Genomic DNA, 15,596 nt, shown 5'->3' with positions numbered 1-15,596 from the left:
CAGAGGGAGGTGTGGTCCTCGGCTTGTATTTACATACATATCTCTCTACTGCCAGGGAAACCAGCTGAGCCTCTCTTGCGCAAATACTCCCAGGCACACAGACTCAAACGCACAACACCCAACAGGAAGACTGCTCCACTCACCGGAGGTGCTGGGAACCATCAGGTAAGAGAGACCTGACACTTCCTCCTTCAGTCTGAATAATTTCTCATTTAGAATAGATATATGTTGAAAAACTACAATACTTTTTAGATTGCTCTAAATGTTTTGGTTTAAAGCATTAATTATGGGGAAAAAAGAGATTTACGTCAGAGAATTGTCAGGATGACCTCAGAGGGAAATGGTGTTTTGAATAAAATTTGTATCAGAACATCACTTCCACTGAAGTGTGTGGGAAAAATTAAACTTAAAAATATTGTCTTTTCACCATGTTTCCAATAGCTTTACTTTAATTTCCTTACAGCTTAGGACTGAAACTCTCTGCTTACATTGTCTGTGGAATTTAGGGAGGGGAGCAGGAACAATGATAATCGAGGAGCAAGTTTTTTTGGTCAGAGTAACTGAATCACCAGTCAAACAAAAGCTGTTCCTGTGTCATTTTATTAGATAGATAATATTGCCAGAAAAAAACAAGCCATTCTAAGTTTTTCTGTATCGTTATCTTGCTGTGGCAGGTTCCCGTCTGAAAAGGAGAAGCTCTAAATGATCCCAGTCCTTTGAGGAATACAGTGGGAAACTAAATGAAAGCAAAAGGGATGGGTGTTCATCCTGCACCTGTTTGACACTGGAGAATACATCCAATAGCCAAAGGGTGGAGGTTTCAAACGAATCCCTACAAGCCAGCAAGTTTTTGTCATGTTCACTCCAAGAAAAGACAGCCTCCCCTCACCAAGCCTGGAGGATTCCTTTTTTCCTCTCTCCTCTTCCTCTGCTGTATCTCTCTCCTTTGCTCTGCAGTCAACATCGTCCTCTCAGTCAGGAGGGGATGAAGGTGGAGCGATGGAGACTGACCTGATACTGGCTGCAGAGCTTGGGCAGGCTTTGCTGGAGAAGAATGAAGAGTTGGCAGAAACTCTGCAGCAGAGAGAGAAAGAGGTGGAGGTAAGGGGATAAAAAAATAACTTTAAAAACTAAAGTCTTACCTTTAATATAAAAGAGGAAAATTCCACCTTAATTTCATTCTGCTTGTCTAGTAGTCATACAATTATTAGATTACGGTTTATCCATCCAGTAAAGAAACAGATATTTTGGTTACCCAATGCCTGTTGTCTGGAATGGGTCTGGAATGAAAGCTTGCAGCAAATACCATGTGCTATATTGTGTCATGGTATCCTTGGGAGATTTTTCCACTGAAAACAATAAATGATTATCATCAATAATAGGTTGAGAGATGTCACAGTTCATCACTTTGAAGAGTTTGTCATTTGTAATTTTATTAAGGATCCCCATTAGCTTTTGCCATTCCAAACAGCTGGTCTGCCCGGGGTACAGATTAAAAACATATTGTAATAAAGCACAGTCACAAATATTCAATTTCCAAAAACGTAATTTCTCAATAACAGTTTAGAAATTATTAGAGAATGCACAAGGCAAAGTTTAAAGCCTAACCTTAAATATGATCCTTACAAATATCCCAGGAAATGAACTGCTGTGGTTAAATTCTGTCAAATCAGTCATTATGTGGCATGGCAGTAGAGGTGTGAATTATGAATATATATATATATATATATATGTGTGTGTGTGTGTGTGTGTGTGTGTGCGTGTGTGTGTGTGTGTTTTTTTTCCTGCATTTTAAGTCTCAAACAAAAATGTAACCTCAGGAAATTTCAAACACATGCTTCACCCCTGCATCTGTGTATGTAACATTTTGGATCCTATTTTTTATGGACGGAGACACTCATAGGAATAATGCATTTTTAAATGTACAAAAATATGTTAAGAAAAACCTAATTTTATGTGGGCAAGGCTTAAAAACACCTTGATCTCAATATATAGTTTATGTACTTATTTATTTATTGTAGTCTAAGTTGCATAGGTTATAAAGAAAAAAACTTTAGGAAAAAATGGTTTTGGCCCATTTACCCATGTCAGGTAAATTTGGCCCTAGGTGCACGTTTCGTACACTTGCCCTCAAAAGAAAGAGTTCACATTCCAGGACTGCATTTAATCCCATCAGTTTAGTCAATGACAGTCTGCAAACACAACACTCACATTTCAGTAGAATTAAGTCATACCTCTATGTCCACTCACCATTTTTTAAGTCTTATTTTTGTATGTTAATATTTTATATTCATGCTACGTTGCTCATTATTTAAGGAGATAAAAGACTGTTTGGCTTTATTAGCTCAGATCAGCTGTCAGGTCAAACCTCTGCTTGCAGAACATCTGTAACCTACTGTGTAATCACAAGAAAAGAAGCTTGTTTTACAATTCAGATCCAGACTGATGTTACTGTGCATGATTTTTGCTCTGCTGTCCCCTAAAATAAAACATTCAAACATAGCATACAGCTACTTTAAGCAGAAGTCTTAAGAGTAGCTGTTCAGGACCAACATAGAGACATACCATGGGGAACCATTTTAATCAAAAGTCTGCAAACTAAACATAACTCAGGTGTGAAGGTGGGAAATACAACAGAGGATCCAGTGAAATCTAACAGGAGAATGACAACTTAAACAGAGCAGCACAGGTGAACAGCAGCTATTCACTTACTGCTGAGCCTGGCAAAAGAAGAGGACACAGCAAAACCCGACTGCAGAAAGAATTACTGAGAAGAAAATGACAAAGCTAACATAACATACTAAGAAATACATACGATAAATAAACTAGAAAACACAAGGCAGAACTAATAAGGCAAACTTGAATATTCAAATAATAGAATAAAACTGCTTGAGTTTAAACTCCATTATAAAAAAAAATAAAGTAAACTAATCTATATAATGAAAGCCAACAAGACAAATGAGAACAAAACTAACACACTAAAGAAATATTCCTCCAAAAATCCCAAATCATGAAGAAGCTGTTGATATTCTTAGACACTTTCTTCATTGTCCAAACTCAATCAAGTTTCCAAAAACAATAAGTTTGATTTTAATGAAGTGGATATATATATATATATATATATATATATATATATATATAGATATATATATATATATATATATAGATATATATATATATATATATATATATATATATATATATATATATATATAGATATCTATCTATCTATATATATATATATATATATATATAGATATCTATCTATATATATATATATATATAGATATCTATATATATATATATATAGATATCTATATATATATATATATCTATATATATATATATATAGATATATATATATATATATAATTACTGAAACATACAAAATCATACAAAAAACCACCATCAATGGGCTCTATGCGCAACTCCACCCAATTTAAGGAAGCTCCTCTGTTTGCTGTCTTTTTCTACTAGATGAACTGATTAATCCAGGTGTGCCAGATCTCAGTAACCATGGCCAAACACACCTGGATTAATCAGTTCATCCTGTAATGAAAGACAGGAAACAAAAGAACTGCCTTAAGTTCAGGCAGTAGTGGAGTTGTGCATAGACTCCAGAGAGCTTCAGCGCAGACTTAGTGAAATCTGGGAGGGCCAACTTTAACTAGCTGAGCTTTCAAATCACAGATAACTGCTTATTTTTTATTTTATTTACCTATTTCAAAGGGACACTCGTCAATCCTAGTCACATAAGACAGCTTGAAGCCAATGCAATGCACAGAGTTGATCAATTTTCATTTCAGTTTATCCATATAGCCACAATTCACAAAACATGTCATCTCAATGTTTTTTATAGAGGCAATTCAATCAAATGATACAGACAGATTGGTAAAAAGTTTTCTTTATAAGGAAAACCCCCGGAGGCATCGAGTCATTGATGGGCTACTGTCTCCTTGAACCCCAGTCGGCCTCTGCAGATGGCCGCTCATACTGAGCCTGGTTCTGCTGGAGGTTTCTTCCTGTTAAAAGGGAGTTTTTCCTCTCCACTGTGGCTACAAGCATGCTTAAAGTGAGGGATTGTATTTGAGTCAATACAATCAACTGGTTTTCCTTAGATAGAAAACTTTGAATCAATTTGACTGTATGATTTGGTTGAACTGTAAAGTGCCTTGAGATGACTTGTGTTGTGAATTGGCGCTATATAAGTAAACTGAATTGAATTGATGTTGTAGTAATCGCTCGTCCTGCATGAGCATTTGGTAATAGCAGATATTTTGTTTACATTATGTCATTGACTCTACAGTAATCACAAAACATATATGCAGTGACAGTGGGAAAGAAAAGCTCCCTTTTCACAGGAAGAAACCTTGAGCAGTACCAGGCTGTCCTCAAAGCCGACTGGTCGTTCAAGCAGGCAGAAGCAGACACAAAAAAGAACAGAAGCACTGATCTACAAAAACTTTCTATGTTAGAAAAGGTAACAGTAAACTACCTCCATAGGTGGCTCTGTCTGGGCAAGAAACAGTTAAGCAGACGAATTAGGAATCGTTTCATAATGACTGAAATTAAAGACCGCTCTCCCTGCATTGGGCCTTTTTATTGAAAAAGGAGGTAAAAACTTTGTATACACATTAATTCATCCACCTTCACACATCTAAAACTTTTTCACAAACCAGCAGACATCTACTATATGGAGAATCTAAAAACATTTATGTTTTTGTTTCACTCACTCACACACCATCTCATTTACAGATGTGTACATATTTGGTTACCTTTAGGCCAAGACCTACTCTTAATGGTGAGCACTTTAAAGTCAGACATTATTTATTGAGAAGTATTTCTGAACAAATTGAACTCAAATTCATAGCATTCTATTCTAAATATGTTAATGCGCTATCAATCAAGATTATTCTTAGCACTTTTACTAAATAATCCTGCAAATTTCTTAAATTTTAAAATTCATTAAATGATTAGAAAATTAATATGTGCCAAAAAATTACAATGATAAACAATAACAAATGTTCAAATGTCTTAAAATCCAGACATGCATTGTGGGAGCACTATGCAGTGGTTTATGCAATTCTGTTGGAATTTATAGATGTTTTATAAATGTCATGTAGTTTGTTAACGTGCACTTTGTTGTTTCAGGCTTTACAGCAAGAGAAACATGTCCTGCAGAGGAAGCTGGAGATGAATGAGTTGGAGTCTGGGCAGAAGGAGTCAGAGCTCACTGCAGATTTAGCTGCACTGAGGGCTGAGCTGGAGAAATACCACAGCGAGGGGAGGGACCGGAGAAAAGATGACAGCGAGCAGATGGCTCAGTTGGCCAATCACAACCAGAGGCTGGTGGAGCAGCTAGCTGAGGTTGGATAATTTTCTCTTGTGTGTTGAGTCACATTATGTGGACATTATTAGCTGCTATGCAGACAAACAGGTTCCACAGCTTTTCATCTCCCACACGTTTTCTAGGCTGTAACACTGGAGCACTCCCTGAGGACTGAGCTCCGTGCCCTCAGAGAAGAGATGGAAGAGTCATCTTTTAGCCGAAGTATCAGCCTCACGCAATTGGAAAATATGCAAACAGAGGTATTAATAAATTATTTTTAGTACAGTGCTTGGTTTGAATAAAAGTATTTGTATTCTTACAGATTTATTATGTTTTTGATCATAAAACTAATATAAAAAAATTAAGAAAACCAAACAGTTGTCCCAAAACCCAAAGATGTTGATTTGCAACAAATGCCATCAAGCATTTGGAACAGCTTTTGAGGATGTTTTTGCCCCTCTTCTTTTACCAGAAATATATTAATTCGGCTATGCTGACCTTCTGGTCCGTGAGCAACCTGTTTAACGTCATGCTGCATTGAATTATTCAGATTAAGTTAAGACTTTGACCAGGTCAAAGCCAAAGCCTCCATTTGTTCTTTCAAAGCCGTCCGGAAATAAACTTGCTTTTTGGTTTTGATTGTTGTCCTTAAGCACTTAAAATCACAAACTGATGGCCAAAAAGTCTCCCCCTAGATTTTCTTGCCGTGAGCAGAATTCACGATTCCATTAAATTCTCCAAATCATGCAGGACCTGAACCAGCAAAGTAACGCCAGACTTTCATTCTACATCTGCTCGCTCTGTCTGTTTATACGATGATATTGCAAAAAGATGTTCTAGCTTCATGCCAGATAGTACAGAAAGAAGAAAGTAGTTTAACTCTTAGAAATGTTAAATGTTTGGCAGATTTGCATCACCTACAGCTCAACAACCAGAAAGTAGACGGGTGAGCTGGCAGTTCTCTGAATGTTCTGCGTTGTGACCATCCTGGACGAGCCATTAATGCACGTTTAGAGTAATTTTGGTAGGACAGCCACCCTTGGGAAGGCTCACTACTGTTCAATGCTTGCTTTATCTATATTTCTTACCAACTAAATCTCTATTTTACACAAAGCCTAAAAAATATTTTCTGTCTACAGAACAGGCTTCGATAGGAGGCAACCAGACGTTTGTTCAGTTTTTCTTAAAATGTTTTAAAGCATATCTATGCACTAGAGAAGCCTATATACAAATGGTAAAATGACCTGTACTTATAGAGCGCTTTTTGAAGTCAGAGGACTCGACCAAAGCAATTTATACTACATTCAGTCATTCACCCATCCACTGCGACATTGCAAGCACGGCTTCTCTGAGGCTCACTGACAGAAGCAAGGATGCCGCACACTGGGGCCATCACTAGGCAATGCAGGTGAAGTGTCTTGCCTAAGGACCCAACAACCTAGCCTGACGTAGTCCTACTCAATTCTAGTCAGAATATGAGTCTGATACTGCTCCATAGAGCTGTGATTATGGAGCGTGTTTCGAACGAACCAGGAAAAAAAATGCCTCTGCACTCAATTGGATAGACCTACAACCAATAAGAGCAACGGAGTGCGTGACGTATGTTAAGCGACGCATAGTTGTTGTCAACAAAAATCAAAGCGTGCAGTTGCACGCCTAGAATAAGAAGAGTAGCCTTGATCGTGTTTCTCTGTTCCTCTTTTAAAATTCATTTGCTGTCGATATCTTCTAGAACAGACCTAATAGCAGAATCTACACACCTCAACTCTCCAGTGGCAGCCATTATTGTTGTCACCCAAGCTCGCTTTGGTGACGTGGTTGATTACGTTACTGTTGATCATCTGTCCATCATTGTATAAAGCCCGCCCTGACAATTTGATTGGCCCGCCAGATATTGTGCGAGCATACTCACGCTACTATTGAGCAATGCCAGACCTAACTTCTAGACCTCAAACTTTGTGGGCGGGACTAAGTTCGGAATGGCACCCAGGCTACCAACAACCCTCTGGTCTCGCATACAGAATTCTGCTTTTTTATTAATCACATGGAGGTCCATCCTCCAAGGCATATCTAAGTCAGATGCAAATCAATGACCAACCTGTCATCATCTTGGACTGTTGGAGTCTGTTTTTGGTGTGAAATGTGTACTTCTTGTATCTTGACCAGAATGAGGATGTTATATAAAAGATCAAAGCTGTGCCCTTTGCTCTTGAGGGACAGGTGTACAGCTGATTCTTACCAAAAACTGCTGGCTTCCCTCTTCTACACCATGGATTCATGTAGTTCCTGTTGGGCTTTCTATCATGTGGGAATCATTCCTTGCTGTACTGGACCACATGCAACATTATTCAGCTTTGGTTTGGGTTTTCTGTCTTTGGGAGTAACCCGTTTTTGTCTAAGAGTGTTGTTTGGTTTGAAATTCATCTGCATGTTTTCTTTAGAGAAAATCTTTCTTAGTTTCCCAGAAACTCCTGACACATATTGAATGGCAATGTTTCAGTGTCAGTTTTTCCTTCTTTGTTTGGCCTAGTATTGTTTTTTGTGTCAGTTCTGTTGGCCGACGTGACAAAAGCCTAGTTTGTATTACCAAACGCTTGGAGTGATTTCCTGACATCTTTGTGTGCCTTTTTTGTTTCTCCTCTGTGACAGAGGGAATGTTATCTGCCCGATAACTCAGAGTCATCCAGCAGTTTGCGTTTCAGAGTGAAGACGGGGGATCTGGAGTCATCAAGTCATCTCAATTCATGTATTTGTTCTGACCAGGTGAGTCCAATCTGCACAGGTTAAACCAGATTGGACTCACCTGGTTCAGTGGCAGGGTAGAACAAATACATGACAAAGAGATAACTTGTTGACTCCAGATCCCCCATCTCTGTTTCAGAGTGTGATGTCATTTAAAATGCAGATAACTTTGTGTGCAGGTTTCTGGAAAACCGTGGTACAAAGTAAAAAAAATAAAAAGAGTTGTAATAACTCAAACTTCAAAGCCAGCTGACGTTAAAAAAATTATTACATTCATGACTTCAATATAAAAATAAAAAATTTGCTTTTGAGTTTGAAAAAAAAAACTTAAATTCTGTTTCGTTGTAACTTAGAACCCTGAATTAAAAAAGGAATGTGAAAGTAGAGGTGGACTTGAAAACTTGAGAAAATTTATCATCTGCATTTTTTCATAACCCGATTTTTTTTTCTTTTGTATTGCATTTTGTATTCACTATAATTATACTTTTTCATGTTACATGAAGTTTGAAAATCTTAGACATTTAACTCTGACCAAAAAATCGAATGAAACTGTAAAGGGGGGCTTATTCAGAAAACAACTGTACAAACATGTATATGAATATATATGTATATTATATACAGTATAGACCAAAAGTTTGGACACACCTTCTCATTCAAAGAGTTTTCTTTATTTTCTATAAAAATTGTAGATTCACACTGAAGGTGTCAAAACTTCCAATTAACACATGTGGAATTATATGCTTAACAACAAAGTGTGAAACAACTGAAAATATGTCTTATATGCTAGGTTCTTCAAAGTAGCCACCTTTTGCTTTCATTACTGCTTTGCACACTCTTGTCATTCCCTTGATGAGCTTATAGAGGTAGTCACCTGAAATGGTCTTCCAACAGTCTTGAAGGATTTCCCAGAGATGCTTAGCACTTGTTGGCCCTTTTGCCTTCACTCTGCAGTCCAGCTCACCCCAAACCATCTCGTTTGGGTTCAGGTCTGGTGATTGTGGAGGCCAGGTCATCTGGTGCAGCACCATATAACTCTCCTTGGTCAATAGCCCTTACGCAGCCTGGAGGTGTGTTTGGAGTCATTGTCCTGTTGAAAAATAAATGATGGTCCAACTAAACACAAACCGGATGGAATTACATGCTGCTGCAAGATGCTGTGGCAGCCATGCTGGTTCAGTATGCCTTCAATTTTGAATACATCCCCAACAGTGCCACCAGCAAACCACCCCCACAACATCATACCTCCTCCTCCATGCTTCATGGTGGGAACCAGGCATGTAGAGTCCATCCGTCCACCTTTTCTGCGTCGCACGAAGACACGATGGTTGGAACGAAAGATCTCAAATTTGGACTCATCAGATTTCCACTGGTCTAATGTCCATTCCTTGTGTTCTTTAGCCCAATCAAGTCTCTTCTGCTTGTTGCCCGTCCGTGAGCAGTTGTTTCCTAGCAGCAATTTTACCATGAAGGCCTGATTCACACAGTCTCCTCTTAACAGTTGTTCTAGAGATGTATCTGCTGCTAGAACTCTGTGTGGCATTGACCTGGTCTCTAATCAGAGCTGCTGTTAACCTGCGATTTCTGAGGCTGGTGACTCGGATGAACTTATCCTCCGCAGCAGAGGTGACTCTTGGTCTTCCTTTCCTGGGGCGGTTCTCATGGGAGCCAGTTTCTTTGTAGTGCTGAATGGTTTTTGAGACTGTATTTGGGGACACTTTCAAAGTTTTGCCAATTTTTTCAGACTAACTGACCTTAATTTAATGATGGCCACTCATTTTTCTTCGCTTAGCTGCATTTTTCTTGCCATATTACAAATTCTAACAGTCAGTAGGACTATCAGCTCAGTATCCACCTGACTTCTGCACAACACAACGTACGGTCCCAACCGGTCCCAAGGCAAGAAATCCCACTTATTAAACCTGACAGGGGCCACCTGTGAAGTGAAAACAATTTCAGGTGTTTACCTCTTGAAGCTCATCAAAAGAATGCCAAGAGTGTGCAAAGCAGTAATCAAAGCAAAAGGTGGCCATTTTAAATAACATGGAATATAATACATATTTTCCGTTGTTTCACTTTTTTTTGTTAAGTATATAATTCCACATGTGTTAATTCATATTTTTTAATGCCTTCAGTGTGAATCTAAAATTTTCATAGTTATCAAAATAAAGAAAACAATTTGAATGAGAAGGTTTGTCCAAATTCCAAATGCAATCATTCAAAAGCTGCTGTATAGTTAGTTGGAAGTGTTTTATAGAATACAGAAACATTGTTCTATGCAATCATTTTTAATTAAGATTATAAAAAAATATATATTTTAAAAATTTTAAAATCTAATCAAACTTTCTACATTAATTGAAGCTTGAAAACTTAGTGATTCTTCCCTCATTTTTCTCATACAGAACAAAGTTTTGCAGGAGCGACTGTCACACCTTGAGACCCGGCTAAAAGCTTCAGAGGACGACAGCCAGAGGCTCCGTGCTGAAAGAGACGGACTGAGGGACAGAATATCAGAACTCCAGGTTAAACTGAGTGAGAAGGAAGCAGAGGTGAGGATCCTTCCTAATAATGACACCAACTCATCACTAACAGACAAACTAACATAGCTGCTGTGAAATCGTACTTGGTCCTCCTGCTTGTTTTTTTACATAGTGTGTGTTGTGTGTGTACGTAGATAGAGCAGGAGCAGGGGGTTGTGTTTGAGTTAAGGAGCTTGAATCACTCTTTACAACAAAAAGCACTGAACCTCGGAGAGGACAGTCCCCTGGATAGTACGCACACACAACCTTTGTCTCTGCTCAGTGAAATTCAACAGTCACAGGTACTGAAAGAAAAACACATGCAGGAACTTTACACTAATTCTGACCCTCTACTCACATGCCTTTTATTAAAAGTGACTAAAACTAACTGGTCTCCACAATCTATTAGAACACATGATATGTTCAAATCCATTTCTACATTTTTTGCTCTTGTTTCCTGTTATTTATAGGCTACAGAGGCTCTTCTGGCTCATTCCTCAGTGCTGCAGGCCAAAGATGAAGAAATACAAGCCTTAAAGGAAGAGGTCTGTTAAGATCTACATACTAGTTCAGGGTTCATGTTAATGAAACAGCAGGACACCAAAGGAAAGGAAAATGCTTCATTTAAGGAAGGCAGGCAAAAAAAGGAAAGGAAAATAAGCTTCAATGTGTTTGCTTTAAAAAGCATTCAGTGGAAACATTTTTAAGACAATGATACAAGTTTTGATGTCTAAAGGTACAAACCTGGGATCATTATAGGATGTTGAGATCACTGAAAATCGCTTCTCTGAGTAAAAAACTGATGTTTTATTTTCCAGAGGAGGAATTATCAGTTAATGTATTGAAGATAATTAATGCAAAAAAAACCTGACATTTGAAATTTAAACTCTTTCTTGGCAGCTTCAGTCTCACCAAAAAGAGCTCGGGTCTCTCAGGGACGAAATAAAGCTCTGCAGAGGCAGCCTAGAGAAGCCGAGCTATAGGTGAGGCTGCAATATAAAGACTGATTATCTTAGATTTTCTTTAAAAGATTAATTCTTTGGATTTTACTATTATAGAAAATTAAAGGCAATTTTTGGGGGATTTTATTTGCAGCTCTCTGGAGAGTGAGCTGGCTAAAGTTCATCAGGAGAAAGATTTGCTCACTCAGCAGCTTCTGAACACCATCAAACAGAAGGTGAAGCTGACCCAAGAGCTGGATGCCTGGCAGGTGAGTCTGCGTATGAAGGTTTCAATCAACGAAAACATTTTTTTGAACCAATACATTTCAGTAAATGATCATCTATGTGATGCTGACAGTCTACATACGAGGGACCTTCAATAAGTAATGCCTCTGCCTCTGATCCACTTCCAGTTGTTTAATCTAGCTGAAATTTTGCATGTGCGATCATTTATATCTCTATAGATTAACTCATCAGAAGTCTCCCGTCGTTCATGAAATTAAAGTAACTTATGGTGATGATGCCCCAACATATGACCTTTTAAAACGTTTAACATTTCATCAAAAGTCTCCTTTGGTGTGCGTCCCTTCAAATATACGAAAAACTGCTGGACACTCAACATGCTTTGTTTGTAATTCAGAAACCACAATTACTTCAGAGCTGTAATTTGCCGCTTAATCTATAAATACAGAACATTTTCATTGAAAGGTCTTTCAATAAGGTATTTATACTGTAAGAAATGGGTTTATCTGGTACAATCTTGATGTAAATGTGATACAATCTCAAAAGTCTTAATGAAAAAACATCCTTATGTAAGCTTGCATATCTAATGTTATAGTATAAACTTTTTATTTTACCACGTGAGACATTTTGTTGATATCACATTAATTCATTTGAAATGCATATGAATATGAACGCTTATTTCCGACTGGTACTTAAAAGAGGACCAACAACAAACCCCTGAGGAACACCACCAAGCTATGTCCAGGTGTCCTGATTTATCTCCCCAATTACACTAATGGCTTCTAGTTTAGCAATATCTCAACACCCTGAAACAATGTCTCCATGATCCAATGATGAGGTAAAATCTTTTTTGAATTATATCAAAGGTAGTACACATTTGCACATGTAGGTGCCTTGCATGGCTTTGCGTGTTCCCTTACATTCAGAGGTTATCTCCAGGTTCTCCAGCTTATTTCTAAAGCCAAATATTATAACTATAAGGTTAATCCGTCACTTTAAATTTCCCTCAGGTATGACTGTATGTATACCTGCTTATTTGTCCTGTCCTAAGTGAGCACCAGAGATAGCACCAAACGTTCAATCCTGCAAGAATAAGCAAGAAAAGAAAACGGATGAGTGGAAAGCTTCTCTGACATCTTTTAATATTCCAGCAAGATTTTATGATCTCAAGGGACTTGCAGTTCCCATGCTTGGGTTGTGTGAACTCTAAATGACCTCCTCATCCTCCTTGACCTTATCAAGATTTTTCTGACTTCTAAAATTTTGTCCCACTGCAGGAGGACATGCGTTTCGTCATCAATCAACAGGTCCTGCAAAGGGAAGAGGAGAAGAAGAAAGAAGACAAGCAGGAGAAGGAGAACACATTTGGACTCCAAAGAAGCAAATCTTTGAGAGTGAGGGGTGAAGGAGGAAAAGGATTTTTTTCATCTCTATTCAAGGACAAATGAGAGAAAGCCTCCATTTTGGCTCCTATGTCCTTTTGGCCCCAGATGATGAACTATATGATCAATCTCCACATCAGTAAATTGAACGTTTACAAATTAATGAACTTTTCTCTGTGTGTATATATGTACATTATGATAATTATTTTAGACTTTGTATGAAAATATTAAAATATGAAGTGATTTTTTTTCAACAATATAAAAACGTTTTTTCTTCCTTTTTATGTAAATATGTAAATGTCTCGTTCTCTTTCATTATTCTATTTAAAACTCAGGGTCAGTATTCGCACTTATTTCTGTCATGAATCATGCAAAGTAGTATCTGAGACAAAGCTAAAAATAAGTGTCATTTTAAGATAAATAGTATGGTTCATAAGTTTTTAGAACCCTGAAGCAGCTGAATATCAGTTTTGGTTATCCAAATAGAAAAAATATATAGAATTTGGTATAGAAAATATCAAACTAGAGTATTTGTTTCCTTTTCAATTCAACTCAATTCAGTTTATTAATATAGCACAATTTCACAGCATCTCAAGGCACTTTACAACTCAACCAGATCATACAGTGAAATTGATTTAGTTTTCCATCTAAGGAAAACCGGATGATTGCATCGACTCATTGACTCAAAGGCAATCCCTCACACTAAGCATTCATTCTCCTGTGATTGAATGATTTGCAGGATCAAATTTTGCTTAGTTTACAGCTGAAACAAACAAGTAGCAAGTTTGCAGTGACGGCAACATTACAGCGACACACCACTATGTTGTGATCGACACTGTTGCTTAGTGTTTGGCCAGCAGGTTGAATTTGGCCTCATTTGACTGAGGCACCTTATGTTACCTTTGCTGCATCAAATGCATGGTCTATTTCTTCTTCTGGATTTTTTTTAAAAACATAATTTTATTCATTTCCTTATTCTATTCCCAGATATGTTAAGGAGGTTATGAATATTGCCATTTTGATTGTCTTCAAGCTAAACTTTAAACCTTTGCATGGAACTCCTCCAGAGCTACCATAGGCCAGTCAGTTTAAGTGGACAGCCATGTTTTTGCTGCTTTGAAGTTCCTCCACACTTGTTAATTTGGGATGATATACCTAACGGTTCTCCTTAAGCCTCTGCAAAACTTTATCCCCAACTTGTCTGCTCTGTTCTTTGGTCTTTAGCATGCTGTTACATTCTCTAAGGTCTTCACAGAATACAAGTGGACCATTTATTTTAGAGACTCTTTTTAATCTAAATCTCATTATGAATTCAAATATAATCAAATCTAGGCCTACCTTTCCATACCAGTTGTGAGAAATATCAAAACTTAATAATAGTTCCCCCAACCTCCACTACTATGCACAGACAAAAGAAAAAGGGTCATGGCATAAATAAGATTTTTATTAAAACATCAGAAATAAAGGGACAATATCTTGTTCCTCAATCCATGTCCCTATTAAATTAAACATTCACAGCAGATTTATCATATTCTGAACTTGATAAACAGGGTTTAAATGTGACAGATTCATGTTTCTACATGTCTTTTTTGGGAAACATATAAGAAATCTCTGTTTGCACAAAGACCCTGTTTCCTCCGCTTGGCTCATCTGTTTCTTTCAGGATCAAACTACGTGCATGAAATTAACTTTTAAGGACATACTGTCTATATTCTACTTCAGAAATTAAATTCAGAAATCAAATCTGCTTTCTGCATTCCTTGATACCCTGAATAAAAATGAGTAAAATATAAACCACAGGGGGTCTATGAAGCCTGATGGACAGCTGCCACAAAATGTGTTACATTTTTATTCGATATCTGGTTCGCAGCTTAATTCTTAACCACTGATTTCCTGAAAAACATGTAAACATAATTTTTGTCATTTCTCTTTCAGACACACCCTGTGGGATGATCAAAAACACATAAATTATAATATATTTAGCTAATTCACAAACATGGGAAGTTTGGTTAGTTCATATATCTTTAGGTTAGTTCATGAATATCCACAGTATAAAATTGTTATTCTAAATAAACAGTACAGTTTTCATCTCACCTCTCTTACTGCAGAGGGGATGTATGGAGGGAATTTTGTTCAATTATTGTTGAAAGCAAAGAACCCTATTTCTAAATTAAAATATAAAAATGCAATCAGGAAGAGAAATTTCGAAAAAACGTTTTTATCCAATCAGGTTTTGAGAGTAGCTTTGCCTTTTTCTGATTGTTTTTTTTTTTTCAGTCTTCTTTCATATTAGTATTTGTATAATTTTTTATTCATTTTTTTACTGACTTAATTTTTCAAGTTGTTTTATTTCAAAGGTTTTATAATTTTCAGATTTTATTTCATTAATTTCCTTCTTTTTAGATTGTTTTACAGATCACATTCTCTTTACTCTAAAGCTCGC

General features: G+C 37.2%; 1 protein-coding gene across 3 annotated transcripts; it reads left to right on the top strand.

Annotated features, from left to right (window-relative positions):
- The first annotated feature begins 36 nt into the window (after positions 1-36).
- On the top strand, positions 37-13,425 carry bicdl2 (BICD family like cargo adaptor 2). Of its 3 annotated transcripts, none has more exons than XM_038273989.1 (10): positions 37-165; positions 675-1,101; positions 5,152-5,367; positions 5,473-5,589; positions 10,471-10,617; positions 10,743-10,889; positions 11,058-11,132; positions 11,488-11,570; positions 11,683-11,797; positions 13,049-13,425. In XM_038273989.1, the coding sequence occupies exons 2-10, from the start codon at positions 856-858 to the stop codon at positions 13,217-13,219; spliced, it is 1,317 nt and encodes a 438-aa protein (XP_038129917.1). In that variant the 5' UTR covers positions 37-165; positions 675-855; the 3' UTR covers positions 13,220-13,425. The 3 variants fall into 3 exon arrangements, with proteins under 3 accessions (XP_038129917.1, XP_038129918.1, XP_038129919.1); XM_038273990.1 differs by lacking the exon at positions 13,049-13,425 and adding an exon at positions 12,212-12,248 and having other exon boundaries at positions 11,683-11,832; XM_038273991.1 differs by lacking the exon at positions 10,743-10,889.
- Positions 13,426-15,596: the final 2,171 nt, after the last annotated feature.

This window comes from Cyprinodon tularosa, unplaced genomic scaffold, assembly GCF_016077235.1.
Source record: "Cyprinodon tularosa strain WSP-4 unplaced genomic scaffold, ASM1607723v1 ctg9, whole genome shotgun sequence".
NCBI lineage: Eukaryota > Metazoa > Chordata > Actinopteri > Cyprinodontiformes > Cyprinodontidae > Cyprinodon > Cyprinodon tularosa.
This window is presented reverse-complemented; position numbering and strand designations above follow the sequence as displayed.

Bases quoted from the DNA above. Each gene is read 5' to 3' on its own strand.
- bicdl2 (XM_038273989.1), top strand. From the start codon at position 856: ATGTTCACTCCAAGAAAAGACAGCCTCCCCTCACCAAGCCTGGAGGAT. The intron at 5,590-10,470 runs GTATTAATAAAT...TTTCTCATACAG, and splicing joins TGGAAAATATGCAAACAGAG to AACAAAGTTTTGCAGGAGCG. The intron at 11,571-11,682 runs GTGAGGCTGCAA...TTTTATTTGCAG, and splicing joins CTAGAGAAGCCGAGCTATAG to CTCTCTGGAGAGTGAGCTGG.